This window comes from Protopterus annectens, chromosome 11.part0 (assembly GCF_019279795.1).
Source record: "Protopterus annectens isolate FY-2018-M chromosome 11.part0, PAN1.0, whole genome shotgun sequence".
NCBI lineage: Eukaryota > Metazoa > Chordata > Ceratodontiformes > Protopteridae > Protopterus > Protopterus annectens.
This window is the reverse complement of record NC_056745.1, coordinates 366337931-366355455: the sequence shown is the minus strand read 5'-3', so window position 1 is coordinate 366355455 and position 17525 is coordinate 366337931. Positions and strand designations below refer to the sequence as shown.

At 42.3% G+C, this 17525-nt stretch overlaps 1 protein-coding gene across 1 annotated transcript in view; it reads left to right on the top strand.

The window, feature by feature from the left end:
* Positions 1–668, top strand: part of POC1B (POC1 centriolar protein B) — a 944738-nt gene extending 944070 nt beyond the window's left edge. Inside the window, exon 13 of the mRNA XM_044087861.1 lies at positions 80–668. Coding sequence (XP_043943796.1) covers positions 80–184 — 105 coding nt within the window. The 3' untranslated portion in view covers positions 185–668. The remainder of the gene's footprint in view (positions 1–79) is intronic.
* The last annotated feature ends 16857 nt before the right edge of the window (positions 669–17525 follow it).

Here is a 17525-nt window from a genome sequence, read left to right as displayed (position 1 = left end):
TATTTTCTTTTTCAAATGGAAAGCTGTTAATAGTTTGTATTTCATGTAGAGAAGTATTCATGTAACTCTCTTTATGCAGACTGTTTCATTGCTGGAACACCGACTAACACTGACTGAAGACAAGCTGAAGGAATGTCTTAAAAATCAGCAAAAGACTATTCTGCAGATAAGACAAGCTGACTGAGTGATGCAGCAGTACACAAATAAATGGGATGGAGAATTCAAGGCATTTCTGTTTGACTCTGTAATATCATGTTTCCAGCTAATTCTAGAACTGTACTGTGAACACTGTCCATTCCTGAATAGTGATGCAGTGAAGAGTCTTTTAAATTAAAGCCATACAACAAAACCTATTTTTATTTAAAACCATGGACACATTGCCACAGAATACCTTAACTTTGTAAATGTAATTCGGCTGTAGAGATTTGGTAAGGTATTTTAGATGATGTAAAGTTGAGGTTACAGCATTTTTTCAGAATGCATTTATATGTGTTGCACTTCTAGGAAGTTATTTTTTTCATGAAAACTGCTGGGTCAGTGAATTCAATAGGAATTACTAATTTTTCACGTTTGTGTATTTATAATTGAATGTCAGTAATTTTACCTTGTATTTTTGCACAATATAATATTGCTTTTAATTTTACTAATAAAGCTGTTTTGTAAGCCTATGAGGAATATTCTTTTTGAAAGTAAATGTGAGGCCTGCTTTTGAAGCACGGGTATGTCACAACTGATTGAGTAGTGGTAAAGTGAAAGTCAGAATATTGAATGCAAAATCCAGAAATATCAAAATGTTGCAACTTTGCAATGTTCAAAGCAAAATATATGCCAGTAGCATGTATGTAATATATATGTACACTGCTCCAGTACACAAACAGTCAACAAGTCCAGATCCTTATACATAAAGATAAGTAGGCATTTTATTTTATTTTTTTTGGGGGGGGGGCTTTTTCTTCCCCTCTGCTTCATTCTGTGGCCCTCTGTCTAGTTACCCCCATGTCCATCACTGAGTCTGTCAGCTTATGGGTTTGTGGCCAGATTGGATCTTATGGATGGGCCGGAGCTCTGGCTGTCTACATCCATCAGGGAGGATTTTCAGTTATAACCTGCCTGTTACTCCCCCAGGCGGTCTCAGTGGTAACATTCTAAGGGCAGTTGTGCATTGGGAATATGCAGCATTTATCCCTGATGTTCTTCATGTTTCACTGTTGCAGTCATCACGTTTGGGTTATCTGCTTGCAGTAGCCCTCAGTCAGCCTGATTATCAGAGTCTTGGGTCCTGTGTTGGTTGCTGTCTCATCTTCCATGACGTCAGGTAGTCAGGGGATATAAAGCATGCAGCGGACGCCATTATATCAGTCTTTCTTGCCGTGTGGTGCTCGAAGCAGAAGCAGTTCGCAAGTTTCGGTCAGCCGACTTCAGAAATTTTCGTTTTTGAGTTTCAGAACCGAAGTCTTCAACTAAGCTAAGTACCCCGTTGGGGAACCTTTTTCTTGCTCTATACCGATGTCAGTAAAAGTTAACAATTGTATTTCTTGTGGAAAGCAAATACCTCATAAAGATTTTCATTCATACTGCATTCCTTGCTTAGGCCCAGACCACGACGTACCTCACTGTCGGTTTTGTGCCTTATTCAAACCTTGAACTATTCGTCGTCGATTTATTTATGCTTCTAAATATTTTGGTATTCGGTTCAGTTATCCAGAAATGGCTTCGGTAAGCCACCTGACTACCGACATTCCAAAAAAATGCAAATATAAAGATAGAGACAGACCGCATAGGTCCAAAGCTGCCGATGACTCTTCTCCTAAGCTAGTCGCCAGTTCACCGGTACTCAGTGAGACGCTTTTGCAGCCACTGATACCCGCTACTTCAGATTCGCAGGCCTCTACTGAGACCCATTTGGAGTCCGGTATGCCGCGAGATGCTTCTTTGACTGTGGAACCTGCAGATGTCTCTACCTTGGATGGGTCCGGAGCCGCTGTGCAGGCACCGGCTTCTGAGGGTGTATTCAGGCCTACTGACTTGCATATTAAACCGATGCCATCTTCTTCTTCAAGGCCTGAAACTCGATCCATGCCTAGAAAACCGATGCCCAGACCGCATGGTCAGGCCCCTGTGCCTAAAAAACAAATGATAAGAATGGCTGAAGACCTTATTACTGTAATCAGGGGAAGCCACCCTTCCCCCCTCTAAGAGACCTAGGACTGATTTTCCTTCTGATTCTTCAGATCAGGACTCTGAAATTTCTGTTTCCTCTGATAACCAGGATTTACCGTTATCTATATATGAGGATTTTGATGCAGAGGACTCCATTCCCTCTGCTTCCCCCAGAGGATTTCTCTTTTGGTGAAACCTTGCATACTCTTAGGGAGCATTTTTGCTGGGAAAGCTAGGATTACTCTGACTCCAAAAAGAGGCTTAGGGATTTCTTATTCCTGCCCCAACACAGGCCTTTAGCTATCCCTCCTGTACTGGACATTGTTGATGATGCCTTCTCGGAATCTAGCCTGGCCCCTGACTCTCTACCTCCCACTCCCAGAAAACCTGATAGGTATTACAGGGTTTCTGACTCTCAAAAGTTCCTCTTTAAAAATCCTACTGCAGATCCTGAGATCATTTCACAGGGACCCAAGGGCATTAAGGCTACTACTGCCAAAAATCCTACCCCCTCTGATAGAGATTCCAAGGCACTGGATAGATGGGGTAAGAAGGTATACACTTCTGCAACATTGGCCATTAGGGCCTTAAACTGCCAGTTTCATATGTTAAAGTATCAGCAGCATGTTATTGGATTGCTTAAACAGAAAATGATGTTGATTCCTGACTGTGCTGAAAGTAAAGATTTACAGGATTTAATGCATTCTGATGAACAAGTTGGAAACCATACTTTGCAATGTGGTTTTGATTCACTAGAGGCATCTTGCAGGGTTGCAATCACTGGGTCTTTACTTAGAAGGCATGCTTGGCTTAAGGAGCAATCTTTGCCAGATAATGTTAAAGTTAAATTGCTGGATACTCCCTTAAACCAAGACTGCCTGTTTGGCAACAAAGCAGAAGCAGTACTTAAAAAGATGGAGGAAAAAGCTAAATCTATGCAAACTGTTATAGATTTCCTGCAAGTACAGCCTCCCAGATTTAGTAGGCATTGGCCCTTTCCTTGCCTTTTCCAAGCCTTCTCAGTCCAAACCCAGAGCCGGCAGAATGCCCAGGCTTCAGTCCCAAGGTACTCACAGGACTAAGCAGTAGGGGGCTCCCACTTCCAAAGCAGGGAGTGGTAAGATTCCCCCCTATGGTAAACTGTCTCAGTGACTTAACTTTAAGCCTTCCAAGCTCTGCACAACTGACTGTTCCTTTAGGAGGAAAGGTTGCCCTGCAGGCAAAAAATTGGGAACTCGTTACCCAGGACAAATGGGCTTTAAATATAGTTTCCCAAGGATACAGATTCCACTTCCACTCCTTACCAACCCCAAACGGTTGGCCAGATCTACCCCCAAATCAGTGGGCAGAGGCTCAAAAGCAAGTTCTCTTTCTTTTAAGCATCAGGGCTGTTCAACCTGTCCCAGAAGAATGGGGACAAGGTTTCTATTCAAGACTTTTTTTGGTACCTAGAAAAGACAATTCCTGGCATCCTATCATGGACCTATCTATCCTACACACATTTTTGGTAATCCCAAAATTCAAGATGCTAACTCTTCATCAGCTGCTTCCTATGCTAGGCAAAGATGCCTGGTTGGCAACACTGGATTTAAAGGAAGCCTACCTGCACATCCCAGTAAGGGAATCTTGCAGAAGATACCTACGCTTTAAAGCAGGCTACTTGCACTGTCAGTTCTCTGCACTGCCCTTTGGCTTATCTACTGTGCCCAGGGTATTCACAAATCACCTAGCTCCAGTCATTGCATTTTGCAGGCAAAGAAATATTCAAATATACCCATACCTGGACGATTGTCTAATTCAGGCAGAAAGCCAGGACATACTATTAAAACATCTGGCATTTGTAAAGACATTGCTGACTTCTCTGGCGTACACCATAAACGAAAATAAATCACATCTTGTACCTTGTCAACAAATTGTATTCTTGGGAGCAAGCTTGAATACAACTTCCCAGATGGGCTACCTCACGCCAGAGAAATAAGTTAATTTGACAGCCTACTTCAAACTACTGGCCACAAAGACCCAGCTATCTGCAAGGAAAATACTGCAAGCCCTGGGGTTCATGGCCTCTTGCATTCTACTAATTCCATATGCTAGACTGCATATGAGGAAACTACAATGGTATCTAAAATGCCTATGGTGTCAACATTCTCAGAAACTAGAATCATTGATTCCTATCATACTTTGTCTACAGATAGAGTTCCTTTGGTGGGCAGAGGTCTGCCACCACAACAAGGTACTGCCATTCACTCTACCCCCTGCTGCACAGACCCAAACAACAGATGCATCAGACTATGCATGGGGGGCTCACTTGGCAGGGAAGTGCATTCAGGGCAAATGGAACCCAAGTCAAATGCACCTGCATATCAATCAAAAAGAAATGTTAGGTGTACAGAATGCTCTGACAGCCTTCAAGGACCACATTCTTCCAGGACAGCTATTGGTAAAGACGGACAACACCACTGTTATGTGGTACATAAACAAGCAGGGAGGAACTCACTCATATCCTCTTTGCAGACTAGCCATGGCTCTGTAGAACACAGCCTTGAGCTACCAAGTGCACCTACAGGCTTAGTTCCTGCCAGGAAAGTTAAATACACTGGCAGACGACCTAAGCAGAAATCTCATGGACCCACACGAGTGGAAACTGGAACCAAAGATATTCAACATGTTGAGAAACAAATGGGGGAGCCAAGAGATAGACCTGTTTGCCTCCCCCCATAACTACCAATTGCGCAAATTCTGCACAAGGACTCCTACAAACAAGCTTGGAAAGTGGATGCCCTGTCCTTCACGTGGAAAAACCTATCAGTTTATGCATTTCCCCCTCTGCCTCTCCTCTCCAAGATACTACTAAAGATCAAACAGGACAAGCTAAGGACAATACTGATTGCACCAGACTGGTACCCCCTCTTGCTCAGTGTGTCACTGCAGGCTCCTTGGCACCTGCCTCAGACCCCTGCCCTGCTGTCCCAGCAAGAGGGCCAGATTCTGCACCCACAGCTTCAAACCCTGAACCTGGCAGCCTGGCTAATTACCTGATCTCTCCGTTACCATCCCTCAGTAAGCAAGTGATGGATGTCATTCTGGAGGCAAGGAGGCCTAGTACTAGAAAATCCTACGCTGAAAGATGGAAAATATTCTGTTCCTGGAGAGCCAAACTCAGGGGATGGGCACAGCAGTGCCCAGTTTACCTCATATACTTCAATACTTAACTGAGATGCTTCACAAGAGCCTTTCCTTTTCCTCCATCAAAATTCATGCCTCAGCCATTTCAGCTCATTACAATACAGAACCACCTCTCTTCTCTCATCCACTGCTGAAGCAATTCCTCAAAGGGGCCACAAACCACCCAGGAGAGCCCCTACCCCAGCCTGGGACCTTAACTTTGTATTGGAAAAGCTTACTCTACCTCCCTTTGAGCCAGCTGCAAATGCAGGGTTGAAATTCCTTTCTTGGAAAACAGCCTTCCTTCTAGCCATCACTTCAGCAAGAAGGGTGTCTGAATTACAGGCTCTCATGGCTGTGAAGCCTTTCATCTTTCATGTGGACAGGGTGTCCCTCAGGACCAATCCGTCCTTCATGCCCAAGGTGTGGTATACAGTGTGGCCGTTAATCAGTCCATTCATTTGCCAACCTTTTTTTCTAATCCACAGAACAAAGGGGAATGAATACTGCACCACTTGGACATGCACAGGCAACTTAGATTTTACTTGGACAGGACTAAACCTCTCAGGAAATATGAACAGCTGCTGGTTACATTTGCTGCAGGGGCAGAGGGGGGAAGGCCATTTCAAAGCAAACCATTTCTAAGTGCATAGGCCACTGCATTCATTTCTGCTATAAGCACCATGGAAAACCGTACTCAGCAGGGGATAAGACCACATCCAACCAGGGCTGCATCTACCTCTACAGCCTTTCTCAGAGGTGTCCCTACCAGGGACATCCTAGAAGCTGCTACCTGGAGTTCTGTACGTACCTTCACCAAGCATTACCACTTATTTTTTTCTAAATCCAGAGCTGGCTTTGCCACTACAGTCTTGCAGGGCCTTGTAGCTGGTCCTAATAGCTAATTGTCTCCACACATCCTTAGCTTTGGGAATCTACCCAAATGTGACGACCGCAACAGTGAAACACGAAGAACATAGAATAGTTGTGTACTCTTACCATAAATGTAGATGTTCGAGTGTATTCACTGTTGCAGTCCTGGTTACCCTCCCTCCAGCCCCCTGACTTCTATTGACTATACCTTTATTCTTGTTTACTATGTTTAAAGCTTTTTGGTGTATTTGCTTTTTTGTTGGAGGTGTAACCTTGCATATAATTGCTTCCCAGTATGGGGGCACCTGACATCTGGGGCAAGAAAAACTGATGTAATGGCATCGGCTGCATGCTTTATACCCCTGACTACCTGACGTAATGGAAGATGAGACAGCAACTGACGCAGGACCCAAGACTTTGATAACCAGGCCGACTGAGGGCTACTGCAAGCAGATAACCCAAATGTGATGACTTCAACAGTGAATACACTCGAACATCTACATTTATGGTAAGTGTACACAACTGTACTTTTCAATAGCAACTCAGCCATGTCCACCACCCTCCCCCATTTGGACCACACCTCCAACGTGTGACGTCCTCAGCTTCCACCAGGAATCAGCACAGGAGATGCTTACAGAACCGCCCTTTCACCTGGAGAGATAATGCCCATCTCTCCCTGCCACTCTGCCAGTCACCCAAGCTGCTATACAAACCTGGGTTAGCAGGGCCATAGTCAGAGCTTGTAACCCTTTGTGCTACCAGAGTGGCTTGGTCAGGTAGGTATTTTGATTTCAACATTTTAAAATTTCAGCATTTTCATATTCTAATATTGTACATTCAGTATATTGCATTTCATTAAGTTGACGTGGACCTGTTGAAGCAGAGAAAGTGGATTTTGCTTTGTATAATGTGCAGCACTGCTTTGTATTCTGAGCATTGAAAAGATGCTGTAGTTGTAGTTCCTTCAGTGTTACCATTGTACCCAGGTTTGAGAACAGGCTGTGGTTGCTGGAAGATCTCACGGGAAAGTGAAGATTTAATGTCATGCAAGGGCAGGGTTGGAGAAGTGCGCACAACAGAGAGGAACTGCTGAGAGAATCTTAAGGTTTTACTATGCACAAAAGCTTATACGGTCTCAGAAATTAATATATACAAGTATGTTGTTACATAAATTACCTCCACTTAACAAGGAGAGAGAAAATCACGGGAACCTCCTACCTTATAAATCTGTTTCCCTACTCGGGCATCCTATTCACTAATTCTCTGCCAGTTGTACAGGTTTGTCAATCAGATGCTGGGGTCTGTTTGGCCTCTCCGTTTAGAAGTCTCAAGTTCAAACCTGACAAAAACAGTAAGAGTTGGAAACCATGCAGCAGCAGTCACTTAGTCATCAGAATCCAGATAAAAGAGCTTGGTGCTTAAGTTGTTTTCTTTTTCAAGCTGGTCTTCAGCTTCCTAGGTTTTGTGAGTGACAAAACTGTAGTTTATAAGCATATTTATTACTTTTAGAAAACATTTAGAAAATATTCTCTGTCCAGTTTGTGTGGCGCACAGGTGTACAGACCTAAAATCACACCCCATGTCATGTAATAATGTGATGAATAGATGAAGCTTGAATAGCACCATTGATGTGAGGTGTGGGTGTTAGAGCCTAACTCTGCATCACTGCCCCCATATATGTATAGAGGATGGTGAATGGCCTTAAGAGCATATGGAAGATGTGTGCAGTACTGCAATAGGTTATGACTAGCACTTGTCACACTCAGATAAGCTTCATATTGTCATTTACGGAGAGGGATTGTAATCATTGACTCCCCAGTTTTTTATTCACCACATCAAATCCACTACAGCCTAAGTATGGCACCTTGTAGTAAAAAGTTACGAATAGTAACCGAAACAAAACTGAACTGTTACTGTATCTATGTATATACAATGTGTGCGTGTTTATGTGTTTGTGTATATGTGCATATAGATATATATCTTTCTATATAGTTATATAGATAGATAATGATCTCTATCTAAATCTGAAAAAAGTTGAACTTGCATTTCCTCAGATTTTTTTTCTTTGACCAAATAAACCAGTAGATAAAAGAAAACAGTTTCCTTTTCTGATCCATTAAACTTAAGAAAATAGGGCATTGGCTCAGACATAATTTGCCTGAATAGTGGTACTGTTAGAGAAAGGGTGTTTAATAACTTATTTTGTAGGGCTGGTGTTAGGAGTAGGGTTAGCAGACATGAGTAAGGGTGGGTAGGTTTCATCCCCTCCCCCCACACCATACATATGTACTAACCCTAACTCTATTCCTAGCCCCATCTCTTTTTCAATGGAGTATAAAGCACACTTTCCTTAACAGTATCACTTAAGACATACACACACTTACTTCAAACATACAACTATCCAAGCAAACCAACACATCTATCCCATTTTCTAACCCTCACTGTAAGCTTAACTTAAAAACATTGATATACACACACAACCGTAGTGCCAAAGCTTTTCTCACAAACTAAAGTTTTGGCATTACCGCCTACAATGATGCACAAGTTGACTATTCTGCCACTCAACAAAAACTTAAATTGACCAGGTCTGCCACTTAAAAATGTTTTGACGAACAGTAAGTTTGTCCAAATGTACTGTACCCATACAGTGATTCACACTCACACAGGAGGGGCAACTTAAGTGACAGTCCCCTTTCATTATTAATAGTGTGCTGTAACCAATAAGATTTCTAATCTGATTGTGGGATCTTAGTTACTTGACCACTCTTCAAAAAGCTATCCAGCATTGAATTCTAAGTTGATGGACATATCGTTGCCTTTTTAAAAGGTAAATATCAACAGTTGCACCAGTGCTGTGACAGTTACCTTCACTAGTAAAATAAGATGCCAGCATTACGTTTTCCTGAATTAACAGATGACTTTTCATTATTTTTAAAATATCTTTTCATACATGCAACAGTACTTCAGTGGCACTGGGAAAAAAAATTAAATAGCTCCTACAGATATAGCGATTATGGAAAAACTCTGTTTATTTATTTATTTATTTATTTGCAGTTGGTTTGCCAGGATAGTCCATTGGGCCAAAAGAACCCGTTTTCAATGGAGTCCTGGGGAGAAAAGCTCCAGCACAGACAAAATTAGGTACATACACAAGATTGCTAAATATAATTATAATTATACAAGTAGTAGATAAAACATTTAGCTCAAAAATTCAAGAAGCATTCAAAACAATACAATAAATGAAGATTAATGTGAAGTAAGTGAGCTGAGACAGTAATGTGATTTACATAACAGAGTTGTAATTGAGAAGGAACATAACATTACATTACAGAGTAGTTATTCTGAAGGAACACAAGCTTTGTTAGGTAAAGTTGAGTATCAAAGCATAAAGGAGGTAAGATGCCATATATTTATGAGGGGTGGGAGCAAGAACAATCCCATTGGGACCTGAGATGTGTATGGAGAGATTTTTTGAATATGTAGTGATTAGAGGTGGTACGAATGGATGGTGGGAGTGAGTTCCAGAGACGGGAAAGGTTAGAGGATAATAAGTGTTTACCTGGGGGATAAGATGGTTTATGAACTTCAAGTAGGTTTTGATTGTTGGACCTTAAGACTCTATTTGGTAGGTGCATTTTGAAGGCAGAAGACAGGGAGGGACAAAGAGAGGGGTTGAGAATGAGCTAATGAGCTAAAGTCAGCTGTATATAGATAAGATGATTAGGTAGTTCGAGCCAATTTAGTTTTTGGAGAGAGGAACAGTGGTGGGTGGAGGACCTATGGCTATTAGCGAATTTGGCAATTTTGTTATAGCAGGAGGAAAGCTGGCTTTTTAGAGAGGTCTGAAGATTAGTCAGTAATGGAGCCCTGTAGAGAAGAGAGGGGATGAGAAAGGAGGAAGCGAGAGTGATTTTGGAGGAGCTAGTAAGGTACTGATTCTGACGGTAGGGCATACCTAGTTTTTGATGAGTTTTCTTAATATTTAGTTGTAGATGGGAGTTGAATTTAAGCTGATTGTCAATTTGAACACCTAGTAGCTTAGTTTCAGATACCAGTTCCAAGGGTGAGTTGTTTTGGCTGGTAATTGAGAAAGAGTTTATATCGAAAGAAGTAGATTTGGAGGGGGTAAATACCATTAGTTTTGTTTTGGAGGCATTGAGTGCTAAGTGATTTATTTTCATCCAATACTCAGTAATTGAGAAAGCTTCCTGAGTAAGTTTTTGGAGCAGAGAGGGGGAGGTGGCAGAGCAGATAATGGTAGAATCGTCTGCATATTGGATGATGTTTGCAAATGGAATGGATTTGTGGAAGTCATTTATAAATATATTAAAGAGGAGGGGACCAAGAATAGATCCTTGGGGAACTCCAGTGGGGGTACTAAGGAAAGAGGAAGTGGCCTTCTTCCATATTACAGCTTGGTATCTGTTTGATAAATAACTGGAGAACCAATTTATGGAGGAGGGAGAGAGGTTAAGTTCTGACAGTTTGGGTAGGAGCAGGCTGTGTGAAATAGTGTTGAAGGCCTTGGAGAGGTCTAGTAGTAAGGTGGAAACAATGTGGCCGGAATCGCGTGCTCTATTAACAGTCTCAAGAAAGGACAGGAGGGCTGTCATAGTGCTATGATTTGGCCTGAATCCGTGTTGTGTAGGGGTTAAAAGGTTGTTATCTAAGAGATGTGGTAGGAGTTGAAGCTGGATAAACTTTTCCAGAAGTTTAGATATGGGGGACAGGATAGCAATAGGACGGAAGTTGTTGATGTTGCAATTGTTGCCTCCTTTATGGAGGGGGATGATGAAGGCTTGCTTCCATAGTAGGGGCACTGTGCATTCATGGATGGAGCGGTTGATTAGAATGCTGATGTGATAGGCAATTGCTTCTGCGGCTATACTTAGGAAGTAAGAGGGAATGTTGTCAGGAGCGTTGGTACATGGCTTCAGTTTCTGAAGGAATTTCTTTATGGTGGAAGTGGGAGTAGGTTTAAATGAGAATAGAGAAGAGTTGGGAGAGAGAGAACTTGAGGAAGATATGGGTGAAGAGGGGGTTAGAGTAGTGGAAGAGGTGGAAGATAGACGGTGAGAAGATGAGAGTGAGGAGGAAGTGGTGATGACGGGAGGGTTGTTTGCAGGAGAGATTGGGGGTGTATTAGGTAATGAGGAGTGGTGTGTGAAGGAGGATGTGAGTTTGCTAATAGAGTCGATGAAAAAGGAGTTGAACTGTGTAGCTAGATCTAGGTCTGGGCTATTTGGGTCTGGGGTTGGGGTTTGTGGTTTGCTGGGGTTTAGGAGGGTAGAGATCCCCTTCCAGAATTTTTGAGGGTTAGTTTTATTGTTGTTTTGGAGTGTGAAGAAGTATTTTTGTCTGTCAGAGATTATAAGCTTTTTTACTTTATTTCGAAGGGTTTTGTAAGCAATATGTTGTTCTGGGGTCTTATTTCTCAGATAGAGTCCCCAGGCTTTGTCTCTAAGGCGCATGATTGATAGTGTGGTTTTGGTTAACCAGGGCGCAGAATTTGTTTTTATTCTTTTTGTTCTTAGAGGGGCTTGGGAATCAAGTATTTCTAAGAAGGTGAAGTTGAAGTGAGCAACTGAGTCTTCTAAAGGTAGTGACTTTAGATTGTTCCAATTAACCGCTTTTAGAGAATATATGAAGGTTGATGGGTTAAAGTTTTTGTCATTGCGGGTAGTGATGAAATTATGGGTGCGGTAAGAGATGCAAGGGAGACGGTGAGTGAAAGTAGGCAAGTGATCACTAAGAGGGTCGGGAAGAGTACCACTGTCTGAGAAATAGTGGGGATGTGACACTAGAATCTGACTGTATATATTGTTGTTTCTAGTTACTTATTTGCTGCTGACTGAAGTTTTGGGATGAAAAACGTCCAACAAGTCTATGATCGACAAGTCCTTCAGTTAACTTTCTCTATAAGGTATAATTTCCTCATATCTAAATAACAGGCTCAGGCAGACTGAAAGAATAGGACAGCTTTAGTATACTCTGCAGAGATTATAGAGTATTTTCCATCCAAATAACAGTTTCAGGCAATAAGTAAGAAAAAGACATCAGCAACCTTGGTTCAGTATGCTGTTCGTCATTGTTATCACTGCTGCAGTAGATTTAGCTTATATGTGTTTTATTCTGCACAGGGTATACTAGCCAATCAGCTATCAGAGCATCAAGGGCACATTTTACATGCCCCAAATGTTATTTAGATTGATCTGAGCTGAAGAAAGAGTGGTTTGGGTGCCAAGCACCACAGAGCTTTCCTGCTGCCAAAGGAGGCTCTTCCTGTGGAAGTTCAATGATTGTTGCTCTGCTAAAGCTTTGCTGGGCAGATAAGTTCCCTTTAGGAAAAAAAAAACTTCCACATTTTAATTCTTATAAAGTAAAGTGTACTACTACTGTGAATTTATTTGTTCTAAGCTAAGAAAATCTGTTTTAATTGACTGTCTTGTGAGATATTTGGTAACTGTTAAACAGGAAAGTTATTTTTTTTCTTTTGTGGAACAAAATGTTATTGTTTCCTTGGTAAAAGTTGTGTTATTTTACTTTTGTGGCTGGGGTAAGTGTTTAAAATGCTTTTCACTGTGTTTTTGTGCACCTGTGTTACTATTTCTGCTAGGTTTCACTGGGAATCAGGCCTCTTTATTGGCTTCACCATGAAACAACCTACTAGTTCCATGCTTCTTGTTCCAGCCACAAAAAGAGGAAAATTCATAGTTTACCACCACAGTAGACCACTAAAGTGCGTCAGCCATAGATAGGAGATTATGTGGTGACCATTTCTGGCTCCTCAGACCATTTGTCTTTTTCCTTGGCTGTATCTGGTATGGTCCCTACAGCTACTATAGACCAGGGGTTAGACGCATTTTCTGCAGCTGTTGAAGTGTTATTGGTGGGCAAGGTAGAACCACTCTTGTCAGTCCTGGGACTCTGCCTAGCCAGACTGCAATGTCTATCTATAGAGAGGGTTTTTCCTGGCAAAATTGGGTCTGCTTCTTAAAGTCAGGTCAAAAAGAAGCAACAATGTAGACATTTATCTTCTCCTGTTTCACTTACTTTAGACAGGAGTGGTTTATTGGGCTTGTCTCATGGTTTAGTTCAGGATCTTAACCCTTTCGGTTCTTCTGTTTCTGGTAAAAAGAAAAATAAATTATTTTCGAATAGGTTCAAGATTTTGAATCAGAAAAATGATTTTGAAGGGACAAAAGCTCGAGGTTTCTGATTCAGATTTTGTGGAGAGTGTGGCTTCTGCCAGTCCTTTTGAAGGATTTTCTTTTTCTGAAACTATTTGTAGAATTAATCAATTGTTTCATTGGGAATATGATGATATTCCACTTTTGCTGAATAAATATGATTTATGCAACTTGAGTTTCCTGAACCTACTCCAGTTCCCCTAGTCTTTCAGCACTGGAGGATGTTTTTGTCACAGCATGTAACTTGTCTGACAGCCAGTCTTCTGCCCCCATGAAATCAGATAGATTGTATGAAGTTCCCCAGTCTTATAAGGTTTTATCATTTTAATATATTAAGTTGCCAGAAAGCATGAACTGACTAAAAAAACAAAAATAAACAAAAACAAATGACTGCTATGTCCTTTATGTTTGCAAATTGTGGCAATATAGTGAGTGTAAGAGAAAATCAATAAAAAGAAAAACAAGATTAAATAACTCATAGCAAAAGTAACTGCAGCAGTAGTTGTTCAATGCATAAATCACTCCTTAGTTACAAAGTTAAAGGGCACCTTCTATGTGCCTCAACTGCCAAAAGCTCAAGGAGGTCTCCATATAAAGACTATTGGAGCATGTAGAAGGTTCCCTTTAGCTTTTTTCCCACTTAATAGTACTCCTTTAGAAGGCCATATAGAACTGTCAGTCATATAGAGATCCTTCAAAGCTGGGCATATAAAGTCCCCATTGGGAAAACCTTCCAATAATTTTATTTTTCTGAGCAAAACTATGGATGTTCATCGTGTTACCCTGCTGCAGTCCTCACACTTGGGGTTATCAGGCAGTCCCGCAGTCGGCCTGAATTCCAAAGTATTGGTCCGGCGTCGGTTGCTGTCGCTTCTTCCCTGACGTCAGTGCGCCAGGGGTATAAATGATGCATCCTACGCCATTTTCTCCGGTCTTTCTTGCCGCGCGGTGCCCAAAGCAGAAGCAGTTCGCAAGTGCTGGTCGGCGGACTCCTGAGATTTTCGAAGTCGAATTTCAGATCCAAAGTCTTCAATAAAGCTAATTACCCCATTGGGGAAACTTTTCTTGCCTCAGACCGATGTCAGAAAAAGTTAACAATTGTATTTCTTGTGGGAAGCAAATACCTCATAAGGATTTTCATTCTTATTGTATATCTTGCCTAGGCCCAGACCATGATGTCACTGGTTGTCGCTTTTGTGCTAGGTTCAATAAGCGTACTATAAAAAGACGCTTTGATTTCGCACAACACTACTTTGGTAGAACATTTAACTATACTATGCCGTCGGAGCAACCGACTACCAGCATGCACAAAAAAGCAAGAATAAGGACAGGCAGCCTAGACCCAAGCCAGACTCTGAGGCCTCGGCTGGGCCGGTCTCCGGTTCACCGGTTTTCAGTGAGGCTCCTACGCAGCCCCTGGCTACCGCAGAATTGGAACCCGAGACTGCTTTGGAGCTTTTGGCGGAGAGTGCTAGGCTGACGCAGCCATTTTCTTTAGCCCCTACCGACGACATTGCAGAAAGAGATGTCGGTGCTGCAGAAACACCTTCGGTTTCTGAAGGTGTCTTCAGATCGACGACGCTCACTATAAAAACGTATCCTAAGCTCAAGACTCCTATTAAACCAACAAAGACTGCACTTCAGTCTCCAGTTCAAGGCCCCATGCCTAAGAAACAGATGCTTAAAATGGCTGAAGATTTGATCTCTTTAATCAGGGGTTCCCAAACCCCCCCCCCCGACAAAAGGCCTAGACAAGAGGAAGATTATGCCTCCTCTGATCAAGTGTCTATTTCCTCAGGCTCCTCTGAGGACCAAGATTACTCCTTTCCCCCTTATGAAGATTCTGATGCTGAGGATTCCATTCCCTCAGCTTCTCCCCCTGAAGACTATTCCTTTGGGGAAACTTTACACACTATGAGGGAACATTTTCACTGAGAAGGTCAGGACTACTCTGACTCAAAGAAAAGGCTCAGAGAATTTCTTTTACTCCCCCAGCACAGACCTCTTGCTATCCCCCCTGTTTTAGACATTGTGGATGATGTTTACTTAGAATCTAGTTTAAATCCAGATTCTCTGCCTCCTGCTCCAGCCAAACCAGACAGATATTATAGAATGCCTGACTCCCACAAATTCATTTATAAAAGCCCTGTTGCTGACCCAGAGACTAACTCCCAGGGACCAAAAGGGGCTAAGGCTTTTATGGTGAAAAATCCTGTACCCTCTGAAAGGGACTCCAGAGCACTAAACAGGTGGGGGAAAAAGGTTTACACCTCAGCCACTCTAGCTATGAGAGCATTAAATTGTCAATTTCACATGCTAAAATACCAGCAATTTCTAATGTCTCAAATAAGACAAAAAATGAGCAAACTCCCTCAACAATCTGAATTGAAAGAAATGCAGGATCTGTTGCATGCAGCTGAACAGGTGGGCAAACATACTTTACAATGTGGATTTGATTCTTTGGAGGCTTCCTGTAGAGCAGCTGTTACTGGGTCTGTTATACGTAGGCATGCTTGGTTAAAGGAACAAACTCTGCCTGATCATGTTAAAGCAAAGCTTCTAGATGCCCCCTTACAGCAGGATGTCCTATTTGGAGTTAAAGCAGAAGAAGTCTTAAAGAAAATGTTGGATAAGGCAAAATCTATGCAGATGGTCAAAGATTTTCTACAGGTTCAGCCCCCTCGCTTCAGCAGAAATTGGCCAACAAAAAATTGGTCCTTTCCAGCTACTGACAGACCACAGAGGGGTAAATACAGACGCCCAAGAGGCAGAGGACAACCACAAACCCGCTACAAACCTCGACAATGGGGCACTGCAACACAGAAGGGAGGAGAAGACAGGCCCCAAACTACTAGAAGGCAAACTCAATGACTTAAACCTCATATGGCCAAGCATGACTCTCTTGGCAGCTCCCTTGGGAGGAAAATTAGCACTTTTTTCAGACAACTGGCACATCGTCACAAAGGACAAATGTGTCCTAGACATAATTTCACAAGGATACAGATTCCATTTCCACACCTTGCCAACGAAAAGAGGAATGCCAAACCTGCCACAAAATCAATGGGCAGAGGCACAAAAACAAATTACAGCTCTCGTGGACATGAGAGCCATTCAACTGGTACCTACATGGGAGCAAGGCCAAGGATTTTACTCAAGACTCTTTCTAGTCCCCAGAAAGGACAATGCCTGGAGACCAATTCTGGACCTTTCAATTCTAAACACCTTCTTACAAGTACCCAAATTCAAGATGCTAACACTACAGCAGCTTCTTCCCATGTTGGGCAAGAAAGCATGGCTAGTAATGTTGGACCTCAAGGAGGCATACCTGCATGTCCCTATCAGACAAAATTGCAGAAGATACCTCCGTTTCATTGCAGGTTCAACCCATTGCCAATTCTTTGCACTGCCCTTTGGCTTATCCACTGCGCCCATGGTTTTCACAAAATGCCTGACACCAGTAATTGCATACTGCAGACAAACAGGAATTCAAATATACCCATACCTGGACGACTGCCTCATCCAAGCAGAAAGCAAGGACATCCTCTTACAACATCTGGCTTTTGTAAAATATCTTCTAAGTTGCCTAGGGTACACAGTAAACGAAAAGAAATCACAGAACTAGTACCCTCAAAAAATATGACATTCCTGGGTGCCAGCTTGAATACAACGGCCCAGAAGGCTAGACAAACAACTACAACTGACTCAATATTTCAAAACAATGGCAACAAAGACCCAACTCCCTGCAAGAAAAATTCTGCAGGCCTTGGGCTTCATGGCATCTTGCATACTACTAATACCATTTGCAAAGCTGCATATGAGGAAATTACAGTGGTACCTAAAAAGCGTATGTTCTCAACACAGCCACAGCTTGGACACAATGATGTCTCTCATTCCCTGCCTTCAACAAGAGTTTCTATGGTGGTCACTGGCATGTCACGTCAACAAGGGTCAGCCTTTCACCTTGCCCCCAGCCAGGCAAACTATGACAACAGATGCATCGGACTATGCCTGGGGGGCACACATGGCAGGACAGTGCGTTCAAGGCATATGGACTGCAGATCAAAGGAATCTGCACATCAATCAAAAAGAGATGCCAGCTGTACAGAATGCTCTGACAGCCTTCAAGAACCCCTTAAA